Below are 25,090 nucleotides of genomic sequence, written 5' to 3'. Positions count from 1 at the left end.
TATTGATGTGACATACGCATCATTAACAATCCAGCAGACAATATTCAGAATATTTTGTTTCATTTTCATTTCTTTCTGTACTGCCTAATTGCCAAAGCTCTCTGGATGGTTCACAAATGATCCGCAAGGGGACATTTTAACAAGGCTTTCACCTACCTCTGAGAAAACTAATACTGGGAAACAGGGATCAGCAAATTAAAGCCTAATGCCCATATGCAGCCCACAAGGCTTTACTCCCAGAAAAGAATAGAAAAGCCTTGTCTCCCAACCATCTCCTTCCTAATACAGTCTTTGCCTTTGGAGAATTGTAGGAGCCGGGGCCCAAGAACACCTGAAAATGCCCCCAAAGAGTTCTGAAACAAAGAAACCGTAAGACTACCTTCTCAACACTGGCAGACATGACTTATTTGCTAGTCACGAGCAATCTGCAGGTATAGAAAGTCATGTCATGTGATACCAGCTTGCCAAATTCACAACGCTATGATCTAGCACATTTTGCAAGGCTCTTCCACCCAAAGCAAGGGCTTACAGGATAAACAGATAAAGATTAGGGAATACAGAACTAGTCTCAGGACTGGGACCACTGCAGTAGCTTAAACCCAGTGGAAGGTGTGTGTGTGTGTGTTTGCGTGTGTTGGATAGGACTGAAGAGCCATTATTTTTATTGTATATTTAATTGGTTTTAGCTGTTTACATTGTTTTAGTTTTTCTGTGAAATTTGTTAGACTGTTTTTATTATGTTGTATTGTGTAATGTTTTTATGAATGGTTGTAAACCACTTAGAGATCTTTGGCTATGGGACAGTATAAAAATGAAATAAATAAAGTACGCAGCTTCCATGAGTAACTTCTGATTAGCAAGTAAAGGCAATCTTAATTCCTGTTGCAAGCCAAAGAAAGAAAAGTAGAGAGACAGATTCAAAGGGAGGGAGAGGGTGGTGGTGGAATTCTAAACCCTTTAAAGATCCTGGTTAAAGGGTGTCCTATGGATCTTAATGTGTTTTAATAACCCAGAAGACAGAACCAAGAGCAATGCACATACGCTCAGCCTCCTGAAACTTCTAAGACTGTGGGCTCATCTACACTATGAAAGCGGGATGAAAGTGGTACATAAAAGGCAGGAGCCACACTACTCCTTTATAGTAGTACTGAAGTGCACTGACAACTGTTGGGGCCCATTACACATACCATATACCGCTTTCATAGTGTTATATCCTGCTTGGTGTGATGTGTCATGGGCCCCAACAGTTGTCAGTGCACTTCAGCACCACTATAAAGCAGCAGTGTAGATCCTGCAGTGCACTTCAATACCACTATAAAACAGTAGTGTGGCTCCTGCATTTTATATACAGCTTTTATACCAATTTAATAGTGGAATATCCTGCTTGTGTAGATGAGCCCTGTGTCTCTATACAAGACATCTCACTACTATGCTATTTCTTCCTGGAAACACCAGTCCACTTGTCCAATGCCACAATCAACAGCACAGGACTGCATGGGCCAGGTCAAAAGCTTCATATTAAAAGTGACCATTTTTAGTTCAACCACATACCGCTTGTCACTGCAAGTTGTTCTACAAGACGGGCAGAATTCACACAAACGGCCAAAATTGCTAGGATCAGTGCACTTGCATCTTCCACACACACAAGTTCCTCTTCCACTGCAGATCTGGCCATTGGAATTCATGCAGTGCTTTTGTAATGACGATGAACATTGGCAGCGATCACCTTCCCAGCCACCAAAGCATTTGCATTTGCCATCTTCACATTCACCATTGTCTATGGGAGCAGAGAATAAAGGGTGAGACCAGGGGGCTGTCTATATGCCCTCTTTAGCCTGTGGTGGCTGCCCGGTGGCGCTGCACCATTTATACAACACAGTCGCCAACTCGTAGCTGCCACGAAGCTGTGGATTTTAAAAGTCAGGGAATTACCATGACTTTTTGCTTTGCTGTGAGGTCATCACCATCTGTCAGTGGAGACCTGCTTCAGCTTCAGGCCAGGGGTGTTTCAGGGACGGATCGCGACCATTGATAGGCTGCTAGACAGCAAGGCCAGACAGAGGGCAGGGAGTGGGCCTGATGAGTTGAATGGCTGCCAGAAAGTCCACAATCCTTCCTAACTGTCCCCACTCTGCAGCTGTGATGCTGCGGGATTTTAAGGGAACACGGTACCGAACCAGTGCTGTGAAGACACCCACCCCCCAAATTACCTTACTCCCCAAAGCTCTACATCAACCTTCCACAAACAGATGCCTTCCAGATACATTGGACTGCAATTCCCATCATTCCCAGGCTGCATGGCTAATGGTCAAAACCTATAAGTGGTTCTTTCCATCTCCCTTTCTTCAAATCGCCCCAACCCCTTCAACTCACTTTTTATCTTGGTTTATCCTCTTCATTCCTCGTTCCCAACTGCAGCTAAACTTTAAGAATGCATAACTACACTTCTGACATTCACCCTTCTCTCCCCAATTGTCCCTCCACCTTACCCCCATTGTGTATTTTAGACTGCAAACTTCTTGGCCAGAAGTCCTGTCTATGTAACACTGTATGGCACTATGATATACACATAAAAAAATAAGAGAGATAATATTATCTAAGTTGAATGGGTAAAATATAGCAAAAATCTGAAGCTTACCAGCACATAACCTTCCAAGGTAGTATGAGCAGGAAAAGTCATCCTTTTCACAGTATTTACCATATATGATGCCAAGTTTGGTTTTGTGGCAAATGCATTTTCCATCTACACAGTCTCCTTGACCATTGCAGATGAGATGGTCCGCTTGCATTTTGCACTGGTCAGAAGGAGATTCTTTTGTGAAGCCAAAGGTTTTGCCTTTGCAGTTGGACATTTCGGCATCCTCCTCAGACAATTCATTGACACATATTCTTTTGTGTTTCCCGCTGTCCTCACACTGACAAGCACATCTTGTATGTATATTAACTCTGGTAGATTCATTGAAACCAAGGGGTTTCAGCATAACATATTTTCTTCCTTGGGTTGTGCCAAATCCTTTCAGGGCAATGGAGATGTTGAATAACACCTGCAAAATATATATATATATAAGAACCAAAAAAATTACTTACTATAATGGTCAAATGTTCTACACATACATGCTTTTAAAACACCGACATCTTGAGTGTGTGTGTGTGTGTGTGTGTGTGTGTGTGTGAAGCCATCTGGCACCATTCCCTCAACAAAACTCTCTATTGTTGACTACCATAGCAGACAAGATGGTCCATTAGAATTACTCTTCATTTGAAACAAACAAGCACAAACTGAACCTTACTTCTCTCTTTGGACCACTTTCCAAAGCCAGATCTACACCAAGCAGGATATGACACTTGAAAACTGTATGTGGAGTGTGTCCTGGGCCCCAGCAGTTGTCAATATGGTTACAAACCGTTTTAAAGCTGTTGTGTAGATCCTGCCCAGGTGACCTCTTTCCAACATCTTCAAAACTTGTGTCTAGGAAAAATATGTACACACTTTGTATCCCGTCATGCAAATGAGAGTCTATTTTCCTAGATGCATTGGGAAGCTAAAGCTATGCAAGCAATTTCCTAATAAAGATCTGTGCAGCTAAGGCCAGCTCTACAACAAACAGGATATAACACTTTGAAAGCAGTTTGAAAACGGTATATGGAATGTGTCAAGGGTCCCCAACCGTTGTCAGTGCACTTCAAAACCATTATAAAGCAGTAGTGTAGATCCTGCCTAAGAGGCACATTTGTGATCTTCACACAAGGAAGTGTGCTTGATTGGCATACCACATTTTGAGGTTGCTACCAAAAGGTAATTTATGTGCAAGAAGAACTTGGTGTGCAGTGAGTCCTTTTAAAAGTACACATTTCCCCTGTTTAGTTTCAAAAGTGACTTGTCCCTGTAGGAGTGGAAACTGCAACGGCCAAAGAAAGAGTCCATGGGCTTTCTCTATGTTTAAATACTGCTGCTTTTGATGCTCATCACAGCCACAATTTGAAAATGCTTTGTCATGCCCTAGTGTACTCATGCACTGCAAGCATATGTTTGGTTTTCCCACATGAGCTCCCCAATCTGCAAAGGCTTTCCTACCTGTTTTTGCAGAGAAGCATCACGCATCACACACACACACACATGTAAATGGGGGTGCTGGCATCCAAGCATTCAAGGAGCAATTTACAACACTTCTGGATCATTTAGGGACATGCAAGAATAAAAGGAGATTGAAACAATGTCTTAGAATAACAGAGATTACTCTAAAGACCATCCATTAGGAACTGGCAACAAGACTGTGTTTTCCTCTACATCCCCAGGCTAGCTTAGGGAGTACAGACTAGACCATGCGGCACAGACAGCTGTCGGTGACCCCCCTCCTCACTGATCTCCACCCCTCACCATCTGCTGCCTGAAACAGCTGACTCACTTTGCCAAATGGTTGGGCCGGCCCTGCAAAAAATCAGTATGAATACTTTTAAAAACTAAGTGTTCACCTGGGGTTACTTTTTAATAATAATAATAATAACAACAACAACAACAACAACAACAACTGGATTCCTTCACACACACACACACACACACACACACACACACACACATCATTTAGAAGATTTCAGTCAATTAGGCCTTACATAGACAGTATGAGCAGCACTGGGAAGCTTTAAAAAGCAGCAGCGTGTTGATAACCTCAAGCATAAAAGTTTTATTCTCAGAATAAAATTTAAAATAAACCTCTGAAGAAGTATAATAAAGGAAAATTGGAGGGCCTAAGACTGTGACCCACAGAAATCTGCTTTTAAATCCCACAAAGACCCTCTTCCACTGAAAAGCTATTATAGAAATATTAACAAAATATTTCATCTCCTTTGTGAATAAAGGAATGTTCCTACTTCAGCTGTGCCCTTCACATTTTTGCATCCCTCCAAGCCTGTTTTTCTACTCCCGTCAGGACAGATTGCAGTAACGTTGACCTTTACTTCTTGGGCTGCTTTCTCCACCTGAACTTTCACTTCAGAGAGCAGTTTCTGAAACAAAAAAACAAAGGATCCCATCCAGTTGAATGGCAATATGAACTACACATTAGCATCCAGTAAGCATTAGCATGCCTGACTCAGTGGATTTAAGTGAAACGAAAAGGCCTGACTGTCTCTAAATAAAGGAATGAATTGTTTTTCGCATAAAGGCTCCATTATATATATCATTCACTCATGCCAAGACAACTTGTAATCCCAAAGAGGAGGAGGAGCAGGATAGCAATGTCTGTGTTTCAGTTAATTTTACAATTGTACAATTCAGTATTTATGACAATCCTACATTCCATTCTAATGGTGTAGGGCAAGTTTACACATTCATCTTTGAAAGTGGCAACACGAGCCTACAAGTGTGCATGTACTTAGTGGCTGTGTGTTACCATCAGGATCTAGAACACTTCAAGACGTTTGTCAAAGGACCGGATGGTTCCTCTGCTCATTCTATACACAAAGCTGTACACTAACAGTTGAATTTACTTCAACACACTGCCAAAAAGACAGTGGTTTCCTTTACCCCACAGGCTAGCTTAGGGGGCACAATCTAAGGCATGTAGCACATGCAGATGACTTCAAACCCCTCATTACTGATCTCCACCCTTCACCATCTGCCACCTGAAGCAGCTGCTTCACTTTGCCTAATGGAAGGGCTGGCCCTGCAAAGAAGGAACACCATTGTGATAGTGAGTTCCCTGTTTTCTGTGGCAAGACTGACCTGACATCAGTAAGTAGTATCAACTCCCTTCTTGCCTTATGATTCTAGCCTTTCCCCTCCCAATCATGACATAATACCTCACCTCCACTGACATGAGAAAATTAACTCAAATATGCAATATCCATCCCCCAATTTATTTATTCATTGTACTTTTAAACCTCCCACTAATGATGTTCTCTGGGCAGTGTACAATACATTAAACACATACAGTACAAATATTAAAACAAAAAATAAAAACAGCACAGAATAATAATAAAAAGATAAAACCAGCAGTAAAGAATAAAACCATTACAACTTAATAATAATAATAATAATAATAATAATAACAACAATAATAAATTTATTTCTTGCCCGCCTCTCCATCCCGATCGAGGCGAGAAACAACAATAAATGATAAAACACACAACACTCAATTAAAACACTATACATTGTTAAAAACATCCTAAAACATTTTAAAAACATCTTAAAATTCCACTGGATAGGCCTGCCGGAAGAGATCAGTCTTTATAGCTTTCTTGAATGCTAGTAGACTGATAAGTTGACGAGTCTCCTCCGGCAGGCCATTCCACAGTCTGGGAGCAGCAAAAGAGAAGGTCCTCTGGGTAACAGTTGTTAATCTAGTTTTTGCTAGCTGAAGTAGATTTTTCCCAGAGGACCTGAGTGTGCAGGGCAGATTTGTACTTCACAAAAGCAGATTAAAAGCAGCACCAGAATGCAGTCTTAAGTAGGACAGGGCTATGCTAAATTATTATTCTGAATATGTTGATCGACTCAGAGCACTAACTGAATTTTTAAGCTCTATTCAAAAGGTAGAAAGAACACAATTGAGAGCCATAAACTGAGTAAAAATGAGATTTTCTTCTCTGTTAGCTCACAGTGTAGCCTTATCATAAGAAAACGTGTCTGATATTCTGGATGTATGTGGGAGGTGAAAGAGGGCTTCACTCAGACAGGGTGGCCACAGTATGTCCAAAGCTGACAGCTGAAAAGTTGGATTGAAGGCTTTGCATTCAGGTCCCACTTGTTATCCCCCAAAGCATGTTTGGATGAAGAGAAGCCTGTGACCTCATTAACCAACAAAGAGAACCATTTCTAAAATGTATTTATAGAGATATATGTAATCCCTGACCACCTTGTGATATTGCAGTTGTATCTAAAGCCAAGAGAATATTCACTTTACTAGTTGCTTTCCTAAAACCTACATTTTTATGAGTATTTTTTTTAATTAATTAGACCTGCATTAAAGAAAAAAGAAACAATTGTACATGAACTTCAAAAGCATGTACCTCATAGGCTTCTACCACCAAATCACTGAGGTTTGGTGCCTGTGATTCTATCTGTTTGGCGACAGTTCCAGGCAGTAGAGGCAAAAGGTCCTATGGAAGAACAGAGTTACAGTTAAAATCCCAGTTTATCTATTGCCTTTACGGAACATAAAATTAGGACGTTTAAAAATACCTTATACCAGTGAAATTGGCTTCCTTGGACTGCAAAGATGACATTAATGTTGTTGTCTATGAGCTTTTCAGAAAGTTGACCCAGTGATGGATGCTCCTGTAAATCAGAAAAGGAGACACACAGTGTGGCGTTTATCGATTAATGTGATATACAGAATGCTATGGATATGAAAATCACAAGGAAGTTTACATACATGGAGTTCTTATACTTTTGCCATAAATGTCTGAGGTGGAACAGGAATTCGGGAACATTTACAAATTATATTAATCCCATCCCAATTGCAGTATCCTAAATTATGGACAATGGCTGACAGGGATGCAAGCTAGGTCAATAGTCTTTAGCCATTTCACCTTCAGAATCCATCTTCAGCCTGAACATGCTTTTAAACTATGCATTCATTTAAATTCTTGCTTTGGTTTTCATCCTTCTCTCAAAATCTTTTATTATCTTATTTTGTTTATATCTCACCTTTTTTTCCTCCAAGGAACCCAAGGCGGTGTACATAATCCTCCTCCTCTCCATTTTATCCTCACAACAACAACCCTGTGAGGTAGGTTGGGATGAGAGTCTGTGACTGGCCCAAAGTCACCCAGTGAGCTTCCATGGCCGAGTGGGGACTAGAACCGGCACCTCCCGACTCCCAGTCCGACACTCTAGCCACTACGCCACACTGGCTCTCTTATCTTGTTCATTTCCTCCCTCATCTCTCTCTTTCTCTCCCCCACCATCCCTCCCTGTTTTTCTTAACCCACTTTTTTTTTCTGTTGAGGATCATATTCCCTCCTGGGTAATCTGTCAGGGGCCGCAGACAAAAGTGGATTCATCCCTTTTCTCTTTCTCTACTCTTCCCCTCTCTCTTTCTGCCACCTGGTTTTCTCTCCTCTTTCTAACACCTAGTTTGCTCTCCAGCAACAGCTGTCAGGGAAGGGACAGGGGGATCTTTCTATAAGTCTGAACTGATGACATGCGAAGGCTTTTTGAAATGAATTTAAGGGACATAGATTGCCCATTCCTGTCTTAAGCCATCAGAGATCATTGCCCTGCTCCACCAGCTCTGCCCAATAATGATTGGGTGCCAAATCACATTTGATCAGATATTGGCTCCCTGCGCTGCGTACACATGTGAAGTGTGAAGCTGAAAACATGCTTCTGTCAGGCGTATGCATTCTGTTTCTAGTTGCACTGGCATCCCTTAAAGTTATAGAAGTGATGCAATCACTGCATATGTATTCTTTCCACCTGTGCATTTATAAATGGATTTATGAGTCATCTGTCCATTAAAAATTCTCAAGGCATCTACAAAATTAAATGGCCCTTGCAGTGTGGCTGCTGCCAGAAAAAGGAACCCCGTAGATAGCAGTTGTGTGAGCAGATTCCTGCCAAAGCAATGGAGGTGGGGAGCAGTTTAAACTAGCCACTTATTAGAGTGTTCAAAAGCACAGAGAAGAATGCAGGCGCAAGGAGCTGCAGCTCCTTGTGCTGATGCTAAAGTACATCTGTAGGTGTGGTGAATGGATGAGCACACACACATACACAAACACACACACCCCTTTTGTCTTGCAATCCACTCTTTTCCTCTGAACTAAGCTTTCATTCATCCTAGAATAATAACGCATTACACATCTGAGCTTGATCTCAATATGAGTCCACATTTCATGCTATTCATTGATCCCCAACAGGTTGATTAGATGCTGAAATAGGGAAACTGTAGGTGAGGTGGGCCATTCAGATTCAGGGGAAGAGATATTACTCTTTAGCTAGTGTTGCCCATATCAGTAAACCCTGCCCATTTAATAAAAGCCTAACCACCTTCTTAAGGAGCCTCGTGTGGCGCAGAGTGGTAAGCGGCAGTTACTGCAGCTGAAACTCTCCCCACGGCCTGAGTTCGATCCCAGCGGAAGCTGGTTCTCAGGCAGCCGGCTCAGCCTTCCATCCTCCCGAGGTGGGTAAAATGAGTACCCAGCTAGCTGGGGGAAAGGTAACTGCGACTGGGGAAGGCAATGGCAAACCACCCCGCTACAAAGTCTGCCAAGAAAACGTCAGCGAAAGCAGGCGTCCCTCTAGGAGTCAGCAATGACTCAAGTGCTTGCACGAGAGGTTCCTTTCCTTTCCCAACCACCTTCTTAAGCTGGATTACAATGCAAGGTAACCAGTTTACCCAGTCTCCTTTTGAACATACTTTTATAGTGCAATAGCGAAGAATACAGCTCCACAAGATCAGGGGGAGGGTAAACAGAAATGAAGAGGGGCACCGAGCATCTGACTAGCATTAAAGCTAAGACAAGGAAATTATAGCCTCTGCTATTTTTCCTTTTACCCCAAATTGATGATTGGGTAGAAACAAATTTCCTAAAATGTGTTGGCTGCAACAACCAAATGTTTGCACTAATTTGTATTAGCCTTTGGAATACCACAGTATTTATTTTGGAATGGAATTTTGCAATAATTTGTTGCTGTGAATGCTTTGTTGCTACATCAGTTGCTGCAGAAGCATCGGCAGATGTTCAATGGTTTGTCAGCACTAATTTCCTGTGCAAATACAGATTTAGCACATGTCACAGAACCTCCTCCTCTGTGTAGCCATGGTAGGATAAATGCAGTCTTCCCTTCGCCATGTGTATTTGCGATGGCCTTGCTATCACATTTTTGGTAGAGTTCTATTGAGCTCTATAAGCACAACATTTATTGATTCCGAGTGGCCCATTGCATTGGATCCAGACTTAATCAAACTCAGAGTAGACCCACTGAAATCAATAGGACCGCTTCTTCTGTCTTTCGCTCCCCACACATAATCTGTTAAGAAAGAAAAGATGGAAGAGCTGCTTGATGCCTTCTGATTGCTGGTGCTAGGACCACACCATCTGGAAGCATCCTTACAGTCCTCATTATATGAATCTTAGTTGAGCCAGACACAACGAGCTGTGTGAGGAGTGGGTTGTTTCCCCAATGTCTCCTTATCTTCTCTGCTGAACACCACAACATCCAAAATCTACAAGGTCCAAAAGGTACTCACACCTGATTGGGAGGAAATACGTTGGCATAGCCCTTTCGGACCAAACACACAAATTGAGTGTGGAGGGATCTAGTGGACTTTATGCTGCCCATCAGAGCTGCACCCCATTATATTGGCCCTTCTAAAGCTTTGAGAACCACAGTCCAAAGCTAATACTATAAATGACATATACCTTACCATACTGGTTGCTTTGACGTACACATTATCTTTCAGATGGCAGTTTCCATCATTAGGAATTACTATCCCTGCTAATTTACTGTCAAGAGCCAGATGAGAGGTCTGATCTGTCATCATGAGAAGTAGACGCTTGGCTTCCTTGCGCCAACCAATATGGCTCTACAAAAAGAAGAGAAAAATGAACTCTAAGCTGCATAATGGGAAGATGCATGTGAAGAGGAGACCCTGCACTGGTTGAGAAAACATTTGTAGGTTCTATTTGAATGGGGTTTAAAGTGGCTGAAATACAGCAGGTTCTCTCCAAATGTTCCCTTCATTTGACAGAAGGACTCCTTCACACTTGAAGCTGAACAAATACCTGCAAAAACACTTTGATGGGCATGGGAAGAAGAGTTGAGGACCACAAGCAAAACTCCATAAAATTGCCTTTTGCCTGTGAAGAGCTAATCACATGCATACCACAGCAGAGCACCATGAAGCACAGGAGTAACATGCAGGTGTTTTGCCAAATTATTGGTTATACCTCTTACCTGGCACACAGCTGCCTGAAGCATAGCATCAAAGCCTCCTTCGGGTGTGTCAATATTTCCAGAGATTTTTTGCTTATTAATTGCACTTCGGAATTCTGCTATTTTGTCAGTCAGTGATAAGACATGGATATAACCATGAGGCGGCATACAATCCATATTATAATCGCTGTTTGGCAAAAAAAAGAGATGTAAAATTATAATTGATTTTTAAGCAAAATTTTAATAAAAGCAGTAGTTAACTATAGCACATGATGGGTGCCTTTTGGTGTTTGTATCTCAGTTTAAGAAGCTGAGTTAGGAATGAGTCTTGTGCCCCCACACAAAACCACTTCATTCCTATCTTCATGCACGCTGGCAAACAAACCAGGAAGTTTTCCATTTTCTATAGTTGCCCGTTACATCTGAACTGGGAAACTATGGTTAACTATTTCAAAACAAGCCAGGATATTGCCAGCTTCAAACCATGGCTTCATATCCTGGCTTGTTCTGAAGCCATTAACCACAGGTTTTCAGTTTCAAATATAATGGAAAACCATACTTGGAATTGTGTGTATGACCCTGTCCTGGCCTGGTTTTTCTCTTTGTGACTCCTGGGACTAATCTGAGCCTTGACTGAGGCACTTGAAACAGGACCACTTGCAACGTTCTGCTTGCCATATGCACTCCCCTTCCTAGCATGTGCAATTTACTTCATCTCTCTTCTCCTGCCTCCTTCACCTCCCATCAACCCACTCCCCCTGGTCAGGATGTCCAATATTTCATCAGCCAAAAATAGTTTTAAAACATTTTAGTTTAGTTTAAACACAGGGCACAAATTAAGAGCTCCTTCAGACAGGGGAAAATCATGTTCCCTTGCCATTGGCTCTGAAGCTGCATCTCTTCCACTTCTGCAACGAGCTGCATTACACGGGTGAAGAGAAGCGACCACATGGCCCATTCAGTTTACTGGGACAGCACCCTCTACTGAGCGTTTATAGCGAAACCTCTCCTGCACGTGGCAGGAAATTGTGTCATAGTTCAGAAGAGTCGCGTTTAATGAAGATTATTTTCTAACGGAAAAATGGTGGAAGGAGCAGGAGATGAGTGGGAGATGCGCAGAGGAAACATGGCGTTGTTAAAATGACCTGCGAAGGTCCATGAGTGGCCAGTCATGAGTGTGCTTTAAAACACTCATCTGAAGAAGCTCTGAGGCCATAGCTAGATGGGGCTTTATCCCGGGATCGTCCCTGTGTGTCCACATGATGCACAGGGAATCCCGGGATCAGGGAGGGATGATCCCTCCCTTGCCCCAGGATCTCACCCTCCCCTTTGGCCCTGGTTTTTCTGCAGTCCTGGGCTGAGCCCGAGACCGCGGAACGTGTGGCCAGATGCTGTGGGTTGACCTGGCTCCACGCGATTCCTTGTGAGGAGCCAGGAGCACTGTGCCCATCAGGGGTAGGATGGGGAGGGGGGGAGCAGGGAAAATAATTTAAATTTAAAAAAACCACTTACCTTTAGTGCATGAGTGTTCGTGCACTGCTGCCCCTTTAATTTTTTAAAAAATGGCCGCAACACCTCTCCTTCTGAGGTCGTCGCGCGTCACATGTAAACAGAGGAGGGATCTCGCAATAAACACATCACGGGATCTTCCCTCCTCTGTTGCGGGCTAAATGGTAGGTCTAGCTAAGGCCTAAGTCTCTCCTGTAAATCTATAGAAAAGCAAGCTCTCTGTTTGACAACGTTGCAGAGTTTTAATTATTCAATGCATACTATGTATTCTAGAAAACCTAGCTCTACAAATATATCACTTCAAAAACACTACCTACAGGCTTTTGTGCTGGAGCAGTGAGCTTTAGGAGGCAGCATATTTACAATTGCATCAGCATATTTATCACATTGCAAGATGTTAGGAGGCAATGCATCAAGTCACACCAGATATTCCAAAGGCAAACGTATCCTTGTTTATTTTACGCCTTACCTTTCCTAAAGACTTAGATTAAGATAATTAGTTCAGGATGTGTATGGGTGAATTTGTGTCATAGATATTAACTTTACTTACCTACACTGATTATGGATTCTTTCTGGGTGAATACTAATATAAGGTGATACTGTCTTATCCACATAGGATCCATATCCAAGTCGTAAATCAATGGCAATATCTTCCATCTTTCGAGACAAATCAAAGCCAATGGAGTTTAATTTTTCTATATTTTTGTGCATAGATGCAGACACATCAACCAAATAATAGAGGTCCACAGGGTACTTTTCCAGTGGGCGGACTTTCAACATAAAACTTGCTTCAGATCCTGATATATAAAAAGCAGAACTATAATCAATATTTTTCAATAGTCATGTTACTTTAAAACCCAATATTGTAAGCATATATTCTTTCTAAAAAATTTTTTAAAAAGTTTTCTTTGGGTTATACTCTCAATCCCAAGTCCTAGCTGTAACAAAGCTGAGAGTATATGTAACTACATTTGCCCATCTTTATTTTTGCCCAGTCTCTTGTTGTCAGGCCCTGTTGTTTTCCCAGTTGTCTATTTTAGAGCTTCATCCCACGTACCTGTTTCCATTGAATTATCCCCTACAGTGCTAAGCTGTCGCTGTTGTTGTTGCTACCGGGCGGCTAGATCCTTTGCGTATCAGGAATGCGTTTAAGGGGGGAAATGTAAAAAAATCATAAAAAATCAACGGATGACCCAATCCGATTCAAATTTAGTATGCTTAATCTCCTTAATATCTATTACTGTGCCAATTTTGATGTCTTTTTCTTTAAATCTTACGCAGGTGTAAGCATTTGTTTAATTTTTCTTCAAATCCTGCTCCTGCGCCCCAGTGGCCGCTCGGAAAACAACAAATGATATGCTCGAAAACTACTAGCAAAATATTGCACTTCTTTTGGTTAAGAAGCACAATTAAAGCAGGATGCATGGGAGTACTTCACCATAAAAACAGATTATAAGCTGGAAAACTTTGGAGTCCTTTGCACGCAATCCGCAGTGATTGCACAGTTTAAAGCTGGTGTAATGAAGCTCTTAGTCTGTTTTTGCCTCTATAATGCAATATAGCACCAGGTGCTGTATAAAAAAATAGGAAAAAAGTTTGGGTCTGTGTGTAACTGACAAAATCAAGAAGAGTTAAAGAAATAAGCTAAAGAGTAATAGTGACCAAACATTCCAAAAAGAACACTTTTGATGGAAACAGAGTTGGAGATGAAAATAAAATCTATTTTTGTTTTTCACGGGCTAGAGTTTACTAGGAAAACTTACGGCTAATTTTATTTCTCTCTTAAATATAGTTTGGCCATATTCCCCCATAATGACTTGCAATGATTTAGCATCACTCTAAGTTGAGTGTTGTGGAGGAACATGATGCCTTCTGGGCCACAAGCCAGAAAAAGTAAGGCACCACTAATTTCCCCAATAAGCCATCCCCCCAACACACACACATTTCTAGATTTTTCACCCATCCCCATCACTAAAATAGTAGCCAACTTTCACAACTTGTGAATGGGGCTGCAAAAGTAGGGTGGTGTTTTTTTTTGCTCATTACTACAAGCAGATAATTAGTGCACTGAGGTCTAACATCAATAACATTGGCTGGATTTTTTGAAAACAAAAACCTTGAAGGTTTTGTGTTGACATGTGTGTATGCATGTACATATAATCCTGCAGTGACTATCCTTAGTAGGTTCCCAAGTTTTGACTTCCTTCTATGGCACAAGTCCACTCACTCAACTGCTCCGTTCTTCTGACTGCCCTGCCCTGCCCCACTAAATGGAGCTGTTCTCTTTTCTCACTGTTGCCTCACCACGTGCCCTGCTGCTGTTGTAAGCTAGTAGGAAGAGAACTGCCTTCTATTGCCTTTCATGCTGTTTTTTTTTTCCATCTGCAGGAGTTCAGTGTTCCTCCTTCTGGTAAGGAAAGCAAACAACACATGCAGGTGGGAGTAGCACGATGCAGAAAAAAATCAATGCTGCTATTCCTTCTAAAGGTGAGGACTGTGCCAGAGCCCAGAAGAGGGCAAAAGCCTCAAAATCTGCTGCCTTTGCTCAACTGGTAGTTGACCAGATGCCCCACAACATCCACCAAAAGATACAGGGGTCCTTCTCAAAGGTCTAATCTACACCAAGCAGGATATTGCAGTATGAAAGTGGTATATGGAATGTGTCAATGGGCCCCAACAGTTGTTAGTGTACTTCAATTCCACTATAAAGCAGTAGTAGTGCAATATCCTGCTTGGTGTAGATTAGTCCAAAGGCTCAGAGAAGGGCACTTTCCCTAGAAAATCTATTATGTTCTTGCAATGTAAGAGGTTAAAACCGACATATTCTAAGTTAGAGAATGATTATAATGTCAAAACATAATTTGTGGTCCACGGTCCAAATATTACTCTTGGTATATATTCTTCTAGAAATAAAGCAGAAATAAGAAAATGGAAAAGGGAAAAAAAGAATGAACACGAAGATCACTAAATAAAAATCAGTAATGGAAGAACAGAGAATAGGAGAAATATTAATTTCTACTGAATTCATTACACAAAGAAAGTACATTTTTATTCAAAAGACACCGGCTATTCTGTGATAGACTCACAATGTAATTTTTCCAAATAATTGGTTTCACGAATGTTAAAGGTGAATAGTCACACTTTCTAGTGTTTAAAAAGTAATCTTTGTACATATCCCTTTTAGATCTCAGAGTGCAAAGTTAGTCTGGCTTTATGAGAAGTAATAAAAACTATGAGCAAATTGGGAATGAATTTGCATATAAATTAAATCCATTAGTTCAGGGCTGGCAGGTTCTGAATGGATCTGTTTGTTTTCTTTACAAATGGGATATCCTTGATCAGGAAGTTGAACTACAACTTTAGGTTCCGTTCCAGTTTAGGTTCATCAGTATTTCTCAACTTTCTGGTTCACTGATTCCAGGACGCTTGTTGCTTGGACAAGAGCCACCATTCCAGCAGTAGCTCTTCTATTTGGGAAGCCACATAACAGGCAAAAGAACTGCCAATCCAGAAAGCTCCCCTTCTCTTCCTTCCGCAATAGCTTCCTGACATCGGCCTCATTCAGATTTAATGCTAAGCCACAGCATCACCATACCAAGCTTCAACAAGCCTCGGGCTTGTGCTCTTGACCCTCTGGCACAGCAAAGAGGCTGCAAGCTTTCACTTCAGTTTTAGGGTAACTGCAGCTTGTGGTTGGAACAATAGTTTGAACTTGCCATGTTACGACATCTTAATGTTGGCCACATTTTAGTAATGCTGAACTCTGGTTAATCAAATGTTCTGAGAATTTGATACCATCGATCAACATACTTCGAACTGGTTACTTACAGGGAGAGGAGCTGCTTCCAGTTCAAAATAACAAAATTGGCTTATGTTTGTGATCAATGAAAAAAAGAAATCATTCCATTCTGAATACAATTCTATAATGAGATACATGTCAAATTGTTCAAAAAATCAAGAATTCTTAGAGCAATCTATCACATGAATAGTCTAAAAACTATTACTGTTTTAACTCTGTATTTTAATCTTATATCAACTTTGCTGTGTGGTTTTATCCTGGTTGCGCTTTTTATACTGTATTTCGTAATTGTGTTTTAACCTGTTGGGTGTTTTATTGTGGTTTTAATTTTTGTGAACCGCCCAGAGAGCTTCGGCTATTGGGCGGTATAAAAATGTAATAAATAAATAAATAAATAAATAAATAAATTTAGGGTGTTTTTTAACAGTGTATACAATGTTTTTAATCAGTATTTTATGTATTTTATGCTTGCTGTTGTTCCCTGCCTCGATCTAATCGGAGAGGTGGGTAAGAAATTATTATTATTATTATTATTATTATTATTATTATTATTATTATTATTATTATTATTATTATGAAAAGATAAATGCTCTTATTTTTAAGCTATGTTAAAATAGGCCTATTATATATGCAAAATGTCTGGGGACATTGTGCTTATCCTAATTTGGAAATGATGAAAAGCTAATGCTGAGAATTGTTTGTGGCACTGCTACATAGGAATATGGCAAGAATTCAAATAGGAGTGCTTGCAAAAAAAAAAATTAAAAAAATACGACCCAGTTTTATCCCTTGCGAGTAAGTTGAAAGGGGCCTTCCTTCCAACCAGACACAAGCAGGGCCCCTTCTAATGCCACCACTTCCTGCCTCTGTAAGGGCCCATACATCTTAACTGAGGCAGAAGGCAGTGACAAATGGGTACTCCATCTTCCTAGTGGAGCACCAATTCTGTCCACGAAGGGAACTAGGACTTCATGTTCCAACATCCCTAGCAGAGGGAGGACACCTTTTAAAATCCATAACAGCTGGAAGGTCCAAAGGAGCCTTCCACCTCTAGGGTCTTTCTTTTTTTCGAAAAAAAGGTCTTTGGTGGATAGGAAATTGTTTGGCCTAGTTAAATTTTAGTGTGTGTGTGTGTGGGGGGGGGTGGTTAGCTGCTCTGTCTGGAGGTTTTTTCCTTAGTTTGTAGTTGATATCTTTAGATTGTTGGGCTGCTTGCTATTTTATTTTAACTGTCTTTTTTGGTCTGGTAAGCTTCAATAAATAAATAAATGTATGAAGTGACCACAGAGTTGCTCACTATATTTGGCAAGATTCACCCCTCCTCCTCCTCCCCACCACCACCACCACAACCATAGTAATGACACACTGCCTCTACAGCATTTCCAAGAGATCACAATTCCATGTCAAATATTGGAGGGGAACACCAAGTACACATACTTCCTTTTAAATTAAAGCTGGATGCCAGTTCCATAGGTATGGATAAAATGCCTTGCCAACGCTGGTTTTGAAATCTATTCCAAAAAACATTTCCCTACATCTCAAATGTTGTTTCCCCTGCCCCCTAAGAATACCATGCATGCTAAAAGAAATATTGGATGTAGTTTCCAAACTAGGTGGGGATAGGATGGCACCTTGTGCTATGCCACACAACAGCTCCTTCTTTGAGGAGCAGCTATCCCCAAGCATCACCATCTGGAACCTGCCTGAGAGATAGGGCTGGAACCACTGAAGCACAGTGCCCCGAATTCCCAAACCTCCCAGGCGTTCCAGAAGGATACCATGGTCAATGGTATTGAAAGCTGCTGAGAGGTCCAAAAGTACAAGCAGGGATGCACGCCTCCTGTCGATACTCAAGCGTAGATCATCCATTAAGGTGACCATAGCTGTCTCAACTCCGTATTGTGCCCTGAAGCCAGTGTGGAATGGGTCTAGACAATTGTCTCAGATTACAGAGATGTTTGAGTTGGCAGAGGAGCAGGAAGTAGCATTAGATATCTAGTAGTTTTTTTTAAAAAAAACTCAATAAAAAAACAACAAATGAGTCAGAGAAACCTTGTTTGTTGCTGCTGCTGAATACTCCCCCTTGAAAGGATATAATGAAAAGCAAATCAGATTGCAAAATAACCTGCTCGTTTTTCTAAGACTTCTTTTTTGGTCTTGTTCAGTGTGAAATCATTTCCTTCAGCAGAGTTACTGCTGATCTTTTATCATACCACCATTCCATGGAAGGGATGGTCATGTTTTCCCACCACAATGTTAACAAGAACTTTACATTGGTTTATATAAATATTCAAATCCTTGAAGGATTAAGTGGCTTTGGATACATCAGTATCTCTTGGCCTAAACTCCCCCACAGGGTTACATTGTGTGGGTTGTGTGTGTGCGTGTGTGGAATGGGATATCATGGATGCTGTCCAAATTCCTCAAGGGAATTTCTCAGAGAGATGCAAATGTGAAATGATAGTCATTGGACTACTGCATTTATGAAAGTTTCAAAGTTCTGCCAGTTCTGCTTGTAATTAAGATTGATGTTCTCAGTGAAGGAAATGATAGAACCTTCTTTACTTTTCCCTAGCTTTTAAGAGTATGGAAGGAGAATCAGAAATAATGGCATTTCTGAAATCATACCATGATGCCCCACCTGGGAACTTCTGCCTCCTTACTCCTAATTAAACCCAGCCTGCCACTCACTTCACCAGGGAGTTCTTGGCGGCAACATGCAGGTACCGTGCAGCGTGAGGAACTGAGGTGGGACCGGGAAGAGCAAAATACGGTAGGGGAAATGGAGGCAAGAGCACCACCACCTGATGTTCTCCCTCACACTACAAATGATTTGGGCAATTTCACAGGTTTTGCAACTGCAATGTTTGACTGCAACACATCTGTGTTGTATGTGCATCTGCTGTGAATCACCCACTGAAAAAGCCCTGCACCTATCTGGCTAGTATTCACTCCAAAGCCAGCTCTTGAATGACCAGTTCAATGTGCTAAAGCTGCACTAAGCGTGATGGTTTTAGAAAAGCCATTCATGCAGAGATTCCAAACTTCCAGGCATCTCCCACAATGTGAAATACTTTTGTCATGAATAGAGTTTTTGTTTTCTCTCGTTTAAATCATCACTCTAAATCTCCAAGAATCTGGAACACCAGTACTATGAATAAACAATGACTTCTACTCTATTCCGTATTAGCATACCATAGCAACTGTTTGCAGTGGACTAAGTTTATACCTGTGTAAACCTAACGTGAACGAGGCTCAGTAAATACATCCTGCTCTAATTCTGAGAATGAGCAGCTGACCCAATGTCATCCTTCCAGATGACTGGCAAGGTGTGCGAAGCATTGTGATGCAGCTGGATGTCCATACAAGACATCTAAACTCACTTTTGACTTATAACAAGAACAAAGAAATATTAGATACTTATTAGGAAAGATATTTCCAAAGGGCTTGCTATGCAAGAGGCAGAAGGGTGTAGTAAAAGAACTGCAAGAGAGGGATTCATAGGATTACTAATATGAAGGACTTTGTACCATCTGACTGAGTAGAGTATGCAGACCATCTTACTAGAAGCAGTTGGCCACGGATAGAGTTATGTAGATCTCCAAGGTTTTCTATTCTTCATGATGTATTAAATGAAAGTACAACACTCATTTGGATTGCATTGCCTTCAACCTGTTCTAAACATTTCCATGTGAGTCAATAGGTCTGCATATGCACAGCAGTACACAGTCATAAGGTGTATAGTGTAATCAGATTCAGGTCATCATCCAGGAAAAGGCTCCTGAGTTAATAGTTCAGGAAGAGGACTTGGTTACAGAAATGCATCAGTAGACTTCAACCTTCTCAGGGTGCAGTTGCCCAAGAAGATCCCAGGGACCTGCACCCAGTAGAGGTCGCATGATCATCCACAGACTCTGAAGATTCCGGCCATGAAGACACCAGTATGCCACAGCCACCCCCATGTTCTTGGAGACTGAGGCAACTAAACCACACCAAGTCGCTTTAAGACAAAAGGCCTTAATCAGTTAGGATGTGGGGCTAAAGAGCCTAAAAGAAGCCAAACCCATCCTTAAGGCTCAGTCATGATCTGCTGCTCATTGGAGCAACATACAGACAAATGTGTCTGGCTTCCAGACCCATTTGTAGCTCTCCATGACACTGTACTGTTCCTGTTCCTACCTCCCTGGATAACCTGACTTGTCAAAGACCTTGGAGAAAGCCCAATCCATACTGGACACTCTGTAATCAGGCCTCACCTGCATCCAACGACACCAGGTTCTTGCTGTGACAGAGGCAGAACAGGACAGCAGGACTGACAATATTACTGAAAGATGATAGACCACTACCTGGAAAGCTCAACCATCTTCATGCTTTTAAGCACTTGTGTTCAGTACTACTGCCTTAGAATTTATTCTCTTTTATCTCCCTAATTGCTGAAAAGGGATTTCCTCAGGAAACCAAACATGCACTTCATATCTATTGGTCCTTGAGAGAGGACTATATACAGATGCAGGGCAGGATCAGTAGTTGGCAGCACAGCAACTACTTCACCATGTTCTTGAGGGGTAGATGTAAAGGTAGGAATGTCAGAGGAATCCATCCAGGGGTGGAGTTCACTTAGCTTTCATCAGCTCGACTCCCTGGACTTCAGCTTGCTTCTCTGTGAGCTGGCCTAACTCGATCTGTATTGACTCGGACCAGTTCACAGATTTTCTGGGTTTTTCTTTTTATTTGTACAAGCAGAAATTTGTGCAAAGTGCAGCTGCAATTTGCTTAATTTGTGCACATTATTTATTTATTTATTTACAATATTTATATACCACTCAATTATCTAACACAGATTCCAGAGCAGTGAGCATAGTATAAACAGTAAAAGAAAGAAGATTTAAAAATCAAATTAAACAAAGGAACCAGAAAAACAGCGGCTAGTCAGTTGAGGAAGGCTTCTTGAAACAGAGCTGTTTTCAGGAGGCACCAGAATCAGCCTAGTGTGGGCGCCTGCCTAACCACCAGGGGCAGAGTTCCACAGAGAAGGGGCCACTACACTAAAGCCTCTTCTCCTGGTGGATTCCAATTGGGCCAAAGGTCCATGCGGAACCACCTGGAGTTCAATTATTTTAAAAAATGAAAAAAGTTCCTGGATTTAGGGAAAAGCTGTTGCTCAGCTCACAAATGCAAGCAGTCAGAGGTACCACAGAAATCCGGCACACCCCAAATGGGCCAAATTTCCCTGCGGTGGCCATCCCTAATAGAGGTGAAGACTAACATATACAACCTAAGCAGTGAGCCACCATGGATCTGCGCCATCCCTTTTTGGACAAATGTACTGACTTCCAAACTTAACACAGAAGCAAATGATTCTTCTCATCTCCAGGAGATGCCGGTTGCAATTTGCTGGCCCTTGTGATTGCCATGAAGACACCTCCCTCGCACCGCCTCATCCAGCTTTGCTGAGTGTTGGTTGGCTGACCTTTGTGGGAATCCCAAAGCCACCACCGCATCATTCAAAACAATGTTTCAAGCAAGAAAAATAAAATAAACCGCACACACAGACACACAGCAAATGAGTTGGCTTTTAAAAAGGCATGGATAGATAAGATGGACACCTGGGTGGAAGCAAGCTCTTTTAAAAAAGCAAAAGAAAAAGAAAAGGGAAAAGTACAAATCCTGTCCCAGTGATTGTGGGGCTGAAAATCCACACTAGAGTCAGTGCTAGGCTGCATATGCCAGTCCAGAAGTGAGAGTAGGGAGAATCAGGACTTGCCTTCCACAGAAATACCCACACCTGGAGAAGGTCTGTCTGTCTTCAATCTGAGAATGATATCTACCTAGGAAGCACAGGCAATCTAAGCAGAGAAAGTCTCATTTACAGGACTTGGCTGAGGAGAAGGGTAACAGAATATAGATGTATTACCTACTAATTATCCAACTTAAGTGCACATTTAGGGGGAATTAGACAATGGATGGGTATGGGTTCAGATTGCTTTCAGTCCTTCTTTAACACTGGATCTGTAGAACCTTCTCAGAATTAGCCTAACCAGAAGCCCAGCCTAAAAAGCAGACAAGAAGCTCTGTGTGAAAACACTCCCTCTTCAGTCTGCTGAGTTGCACTCAACTAAACAATATTTTATTTTTAATAAGCAAACCTGGATGGAGCTGGATTGAAACTTCTCCTGGTGTCACTTGTATATTAACCTCATTGCTGTCTACCGTTACACTGACTTCGGGACTTTCTATAAAATCTGCACTGCAGCCTCTTTTAATTAAATAAGAAACTATGTCACATCGTTCCTTCTGCTTTGTTCCAGCCATAAAATCCTGTTTCAAAAGAGACAAAAAACAACAACAATGACAACATTAGAGCATTTTCAGTTAAAGAATGAGCCACATAACCAAAAAGTAATTATTTCAAACAAACAATGAAGTACTCCAGTTACATTATGAACAATAGTGGGGCTGCCTTTGAAGATAGTTCAGAAGCTGCAGCTGGTGCAGAATACAGTGGCCTAGATGCTGAGGGGCATTTCTTTTAATTTTATTTAAAATTATTTCAGGACATCTTTAAGGTTGAAGCCCTTCCAAAGCAGCATACAAGAAAAAAGAAACCATATTTCATTGCATTTCATTGCATTTCAAGGCGACCAATTATGCCAACCCTGCATCAGCTCTCTTGGTTGCTGATTAGCTTGCAAGTCCAATCCAAAATGTTGGTATTATTGACCATTCATGCATGTTCCTTCAGACCAAGCGCTGTCTTCACGGTGCCAGATTGGTGCCCCATGCTTTCCCTCTCCCGGGCTGGCATCAGGTTATCCTGACACCGAGGAGGGAGCACTGGGTTTCTGGGTGGCCATCCGGGTCCCAGAGCCACCCCTGCCCTCTTCCTGGAGAAGGCGACCAATTGCCAATCCCCTTCCACTAGGCACTGCCCCTGGATTAGCCCTGGAGTGATATCAGATGGCGGAAATGCCACTCCAATTGAAAAAGTCAAGTAAGTCCTCGCATTTTTCAAACTGCAGCATTGTGAGAAAGCCCTGTGGTAGCTGCGAAGTTGCACCTGCGTCGTCTAACCGACACAGCACAGATCCACAGCCACTGTGGGGCTTTCTCCGCATATAGCCAGCCTCCAAGTTACTTAAAGACCACCAATATCCACATGAACCTATTTGAGCATTAGATGTGCCTGCCAGGAAGGGTTGCTGAGTTGGCAGGCATGAAAGTCAGGACCGTTTCTGTTGGGGGCTCATATTTATTGAATTCCCTCCCCCTGAGAGATTGGGTTAGCTCCCTCTCCATTTTCTTTCAGGAGGACCTGAATTTATTTGTTTTAATTTCAGGCTACTTTTAATTAAGTGGGTAGGCGAATGTTTTTGTTGCTTTATGTTGCGCTCCATAGTTGTGTTTGCTGATTCCATGACAGTATGTCCAGCTTGAAATTAAACAATTTATACTGTTCTTTTTGCTTATTATTGTTCATGATTTTTAATATTAATTTTGATGTCTATTTTATTAGGATTTTATTATGCCTTGTATGCCGCTTTCGGAAAATGTTTTGGATTTTTAAAGGCATAAATAATTATATAAAACATAAATAAACAAACTAGATGCAACAAAATTGGATGACTCTGTTCCAGAAAATACAGAATCTATAGTAGTTGTAATACCTTTATGAGAACCATCCGAAATTTCACAAAATAGTCAGCAAATTTCCATGTTCTGGAAGACCACCAAACATATCAAGTTAAAAATATTGTGTTCTTTTTCCAATTAAGTGGTTAGGCTGGAGTAATAACCTAGGAATGTGGGGTGGGAGGAGCCTACTGCCTCTTGCCTGCTTGCCGCTTCTGTTTCAATTAATGGAAGCAGGATGCTTCCTGCAGACAAGCTGTAGAGGGTTCAGAGGAGGGCAACGAGGATGTTCAGGGGCCTGGAAACAAAGCCCTATGATAAGAGACTGAAAGAACTGGGCATGTTTATCCTGGAGAAGAGAAGGCTGAGGGGAGACAGGATAGCACTCTTCAAATCCTTGAAAGGATGTCACACAGAGGAGGGCCAGGATCGCTTCTCGATCATCTCAGAGTACAAGACATGGAAAACTGGGCTCAAGTTACAGGAAGCCAGATTCTGGCTAGACATCAGGAAAAACCTCCTGACTGTTAGAGCAGTATGACAATGGAACCAATTACCTAGGGAGGTCTTGGATTGTCCCACGCTAGAGGCTTTCAAGATGCAGCTGGAGAGCTATCTGTCAAGTATGCTTTAAGGTGGATTCCTGCATTGAGCAGGGGGTTGGACTCAATGGCCTTATATGCCCCTTCCAACTATTCTATGATTCCCTGAGTTGTTAATTGAAAGCTGAAGTAGGCAAGGTGGTGGGAATCAGCATGCTTGCTCACTCCTACGTGCTCCCATGGTTAACGAATCATGGGGTTGTTTGATTGTGCAAATTGAGTGGAAGTTGTGTAGCTGGTTATTCTGGAATTAACTTTTGTGGTCTATAGCCCACTTCATCAGATGCATGAAGTATTATGGTGTTTCAAGTGTGTGAAGACGTATGCTCTTTCGTTTCTTCTGAACCAACTATTAATCAATATCGTTGAGTGCCCTCTAGAAACATTCATTTTATCACATACACTTCTATCCTACTCTTCAACCCCAAGGGGATTCCCAAAGAGAGAAAATTATATCTATCCACTCTCTTCACATGAAACATACTTTTCTAAATCTCTATAAGATTTATGCAGATTGCACTGAACATTAAACCTAATCTCTACAACTTCAAAAGGTGAGAGGAGCAACTGGGAAAGTGTCAACTGTGAAATCTACCTGCAGTGGAGACTCATGGCTCCAATTTCAAATGCACCGTGAATCCAGTCTGTGTTTTATTCAGAACCACCTAGAAC

The 25,090-nt window shown here is 41.6% G+C and overlaps 1 protein-coding gene across 1 annotated transcript in view; it reads right to left on the bottom strand.

The window, feature by feature from the left end:
- Positions 1-25,090, bottom strand: part of ITGB8 (integrin subunit beta 8) — a 49,373-nt gene that overhangs the window by 4,509 nt on the left and 19,774 nt on the right. Inside the window, exons 3-11 of the mRNA XM_063123688.1 lie at positions 22,334-22,505; positions 12,939-13,185; positions 10,901-11,066; positions 10,371-10,529; positions 7,181-7,276; positions 7,009-7,098; positions 4,870-5,004; positions 2,639-3,044; positions 1,552-1,777 (exon numbers count right to left, since the gene is read on the bottom strand). Of these exons, the coding sequence (XP_062979758.1) occupies positions 1,552-1,777; positions 2,639-3,044; positions 4,870-5,004; positions 7,009-7,098; positions 7,181-7,276; positions 10,371-10,529; positions 10,901-11,066; positions 12,939-13,185; positions 22,334-22,499 (1,691 nt within the window). The 5' untranslated portion in view covers positions 22,500-22,505. The remainder of the gene's footprint in view (positions 1-1,551; positions 1,778-2,638; positions 3,045-4,869; positions 5,005-7,008; positions 7,099-7,180; positions 7,277-10,370; positions 10,530-10,900; positions 11,067-12,938; positions 13,186-22,333; positions 22,506-25,090) is intronic.

This window comes from Elgaria multicarinata, chromosome 1 (genome assembly GCF_023053635.1).
Source record: "Elgaria multicarinata webbii isolate HBS135686 ecotype San Diego chromosome 1, rElgMul1.1.pri, whole genome shotgun sequence".
Lineage (NCBI taxonomy): Eukaryota > Metazoa > Chordata > Lepidosauria > Squamata > Anguidae > Elgaria > Elgaria multicarinata.
Note: the sequence above shows the minus strand (reverse complement) of the source record. Positions and strands in the feature narration are given on the sequence as shown.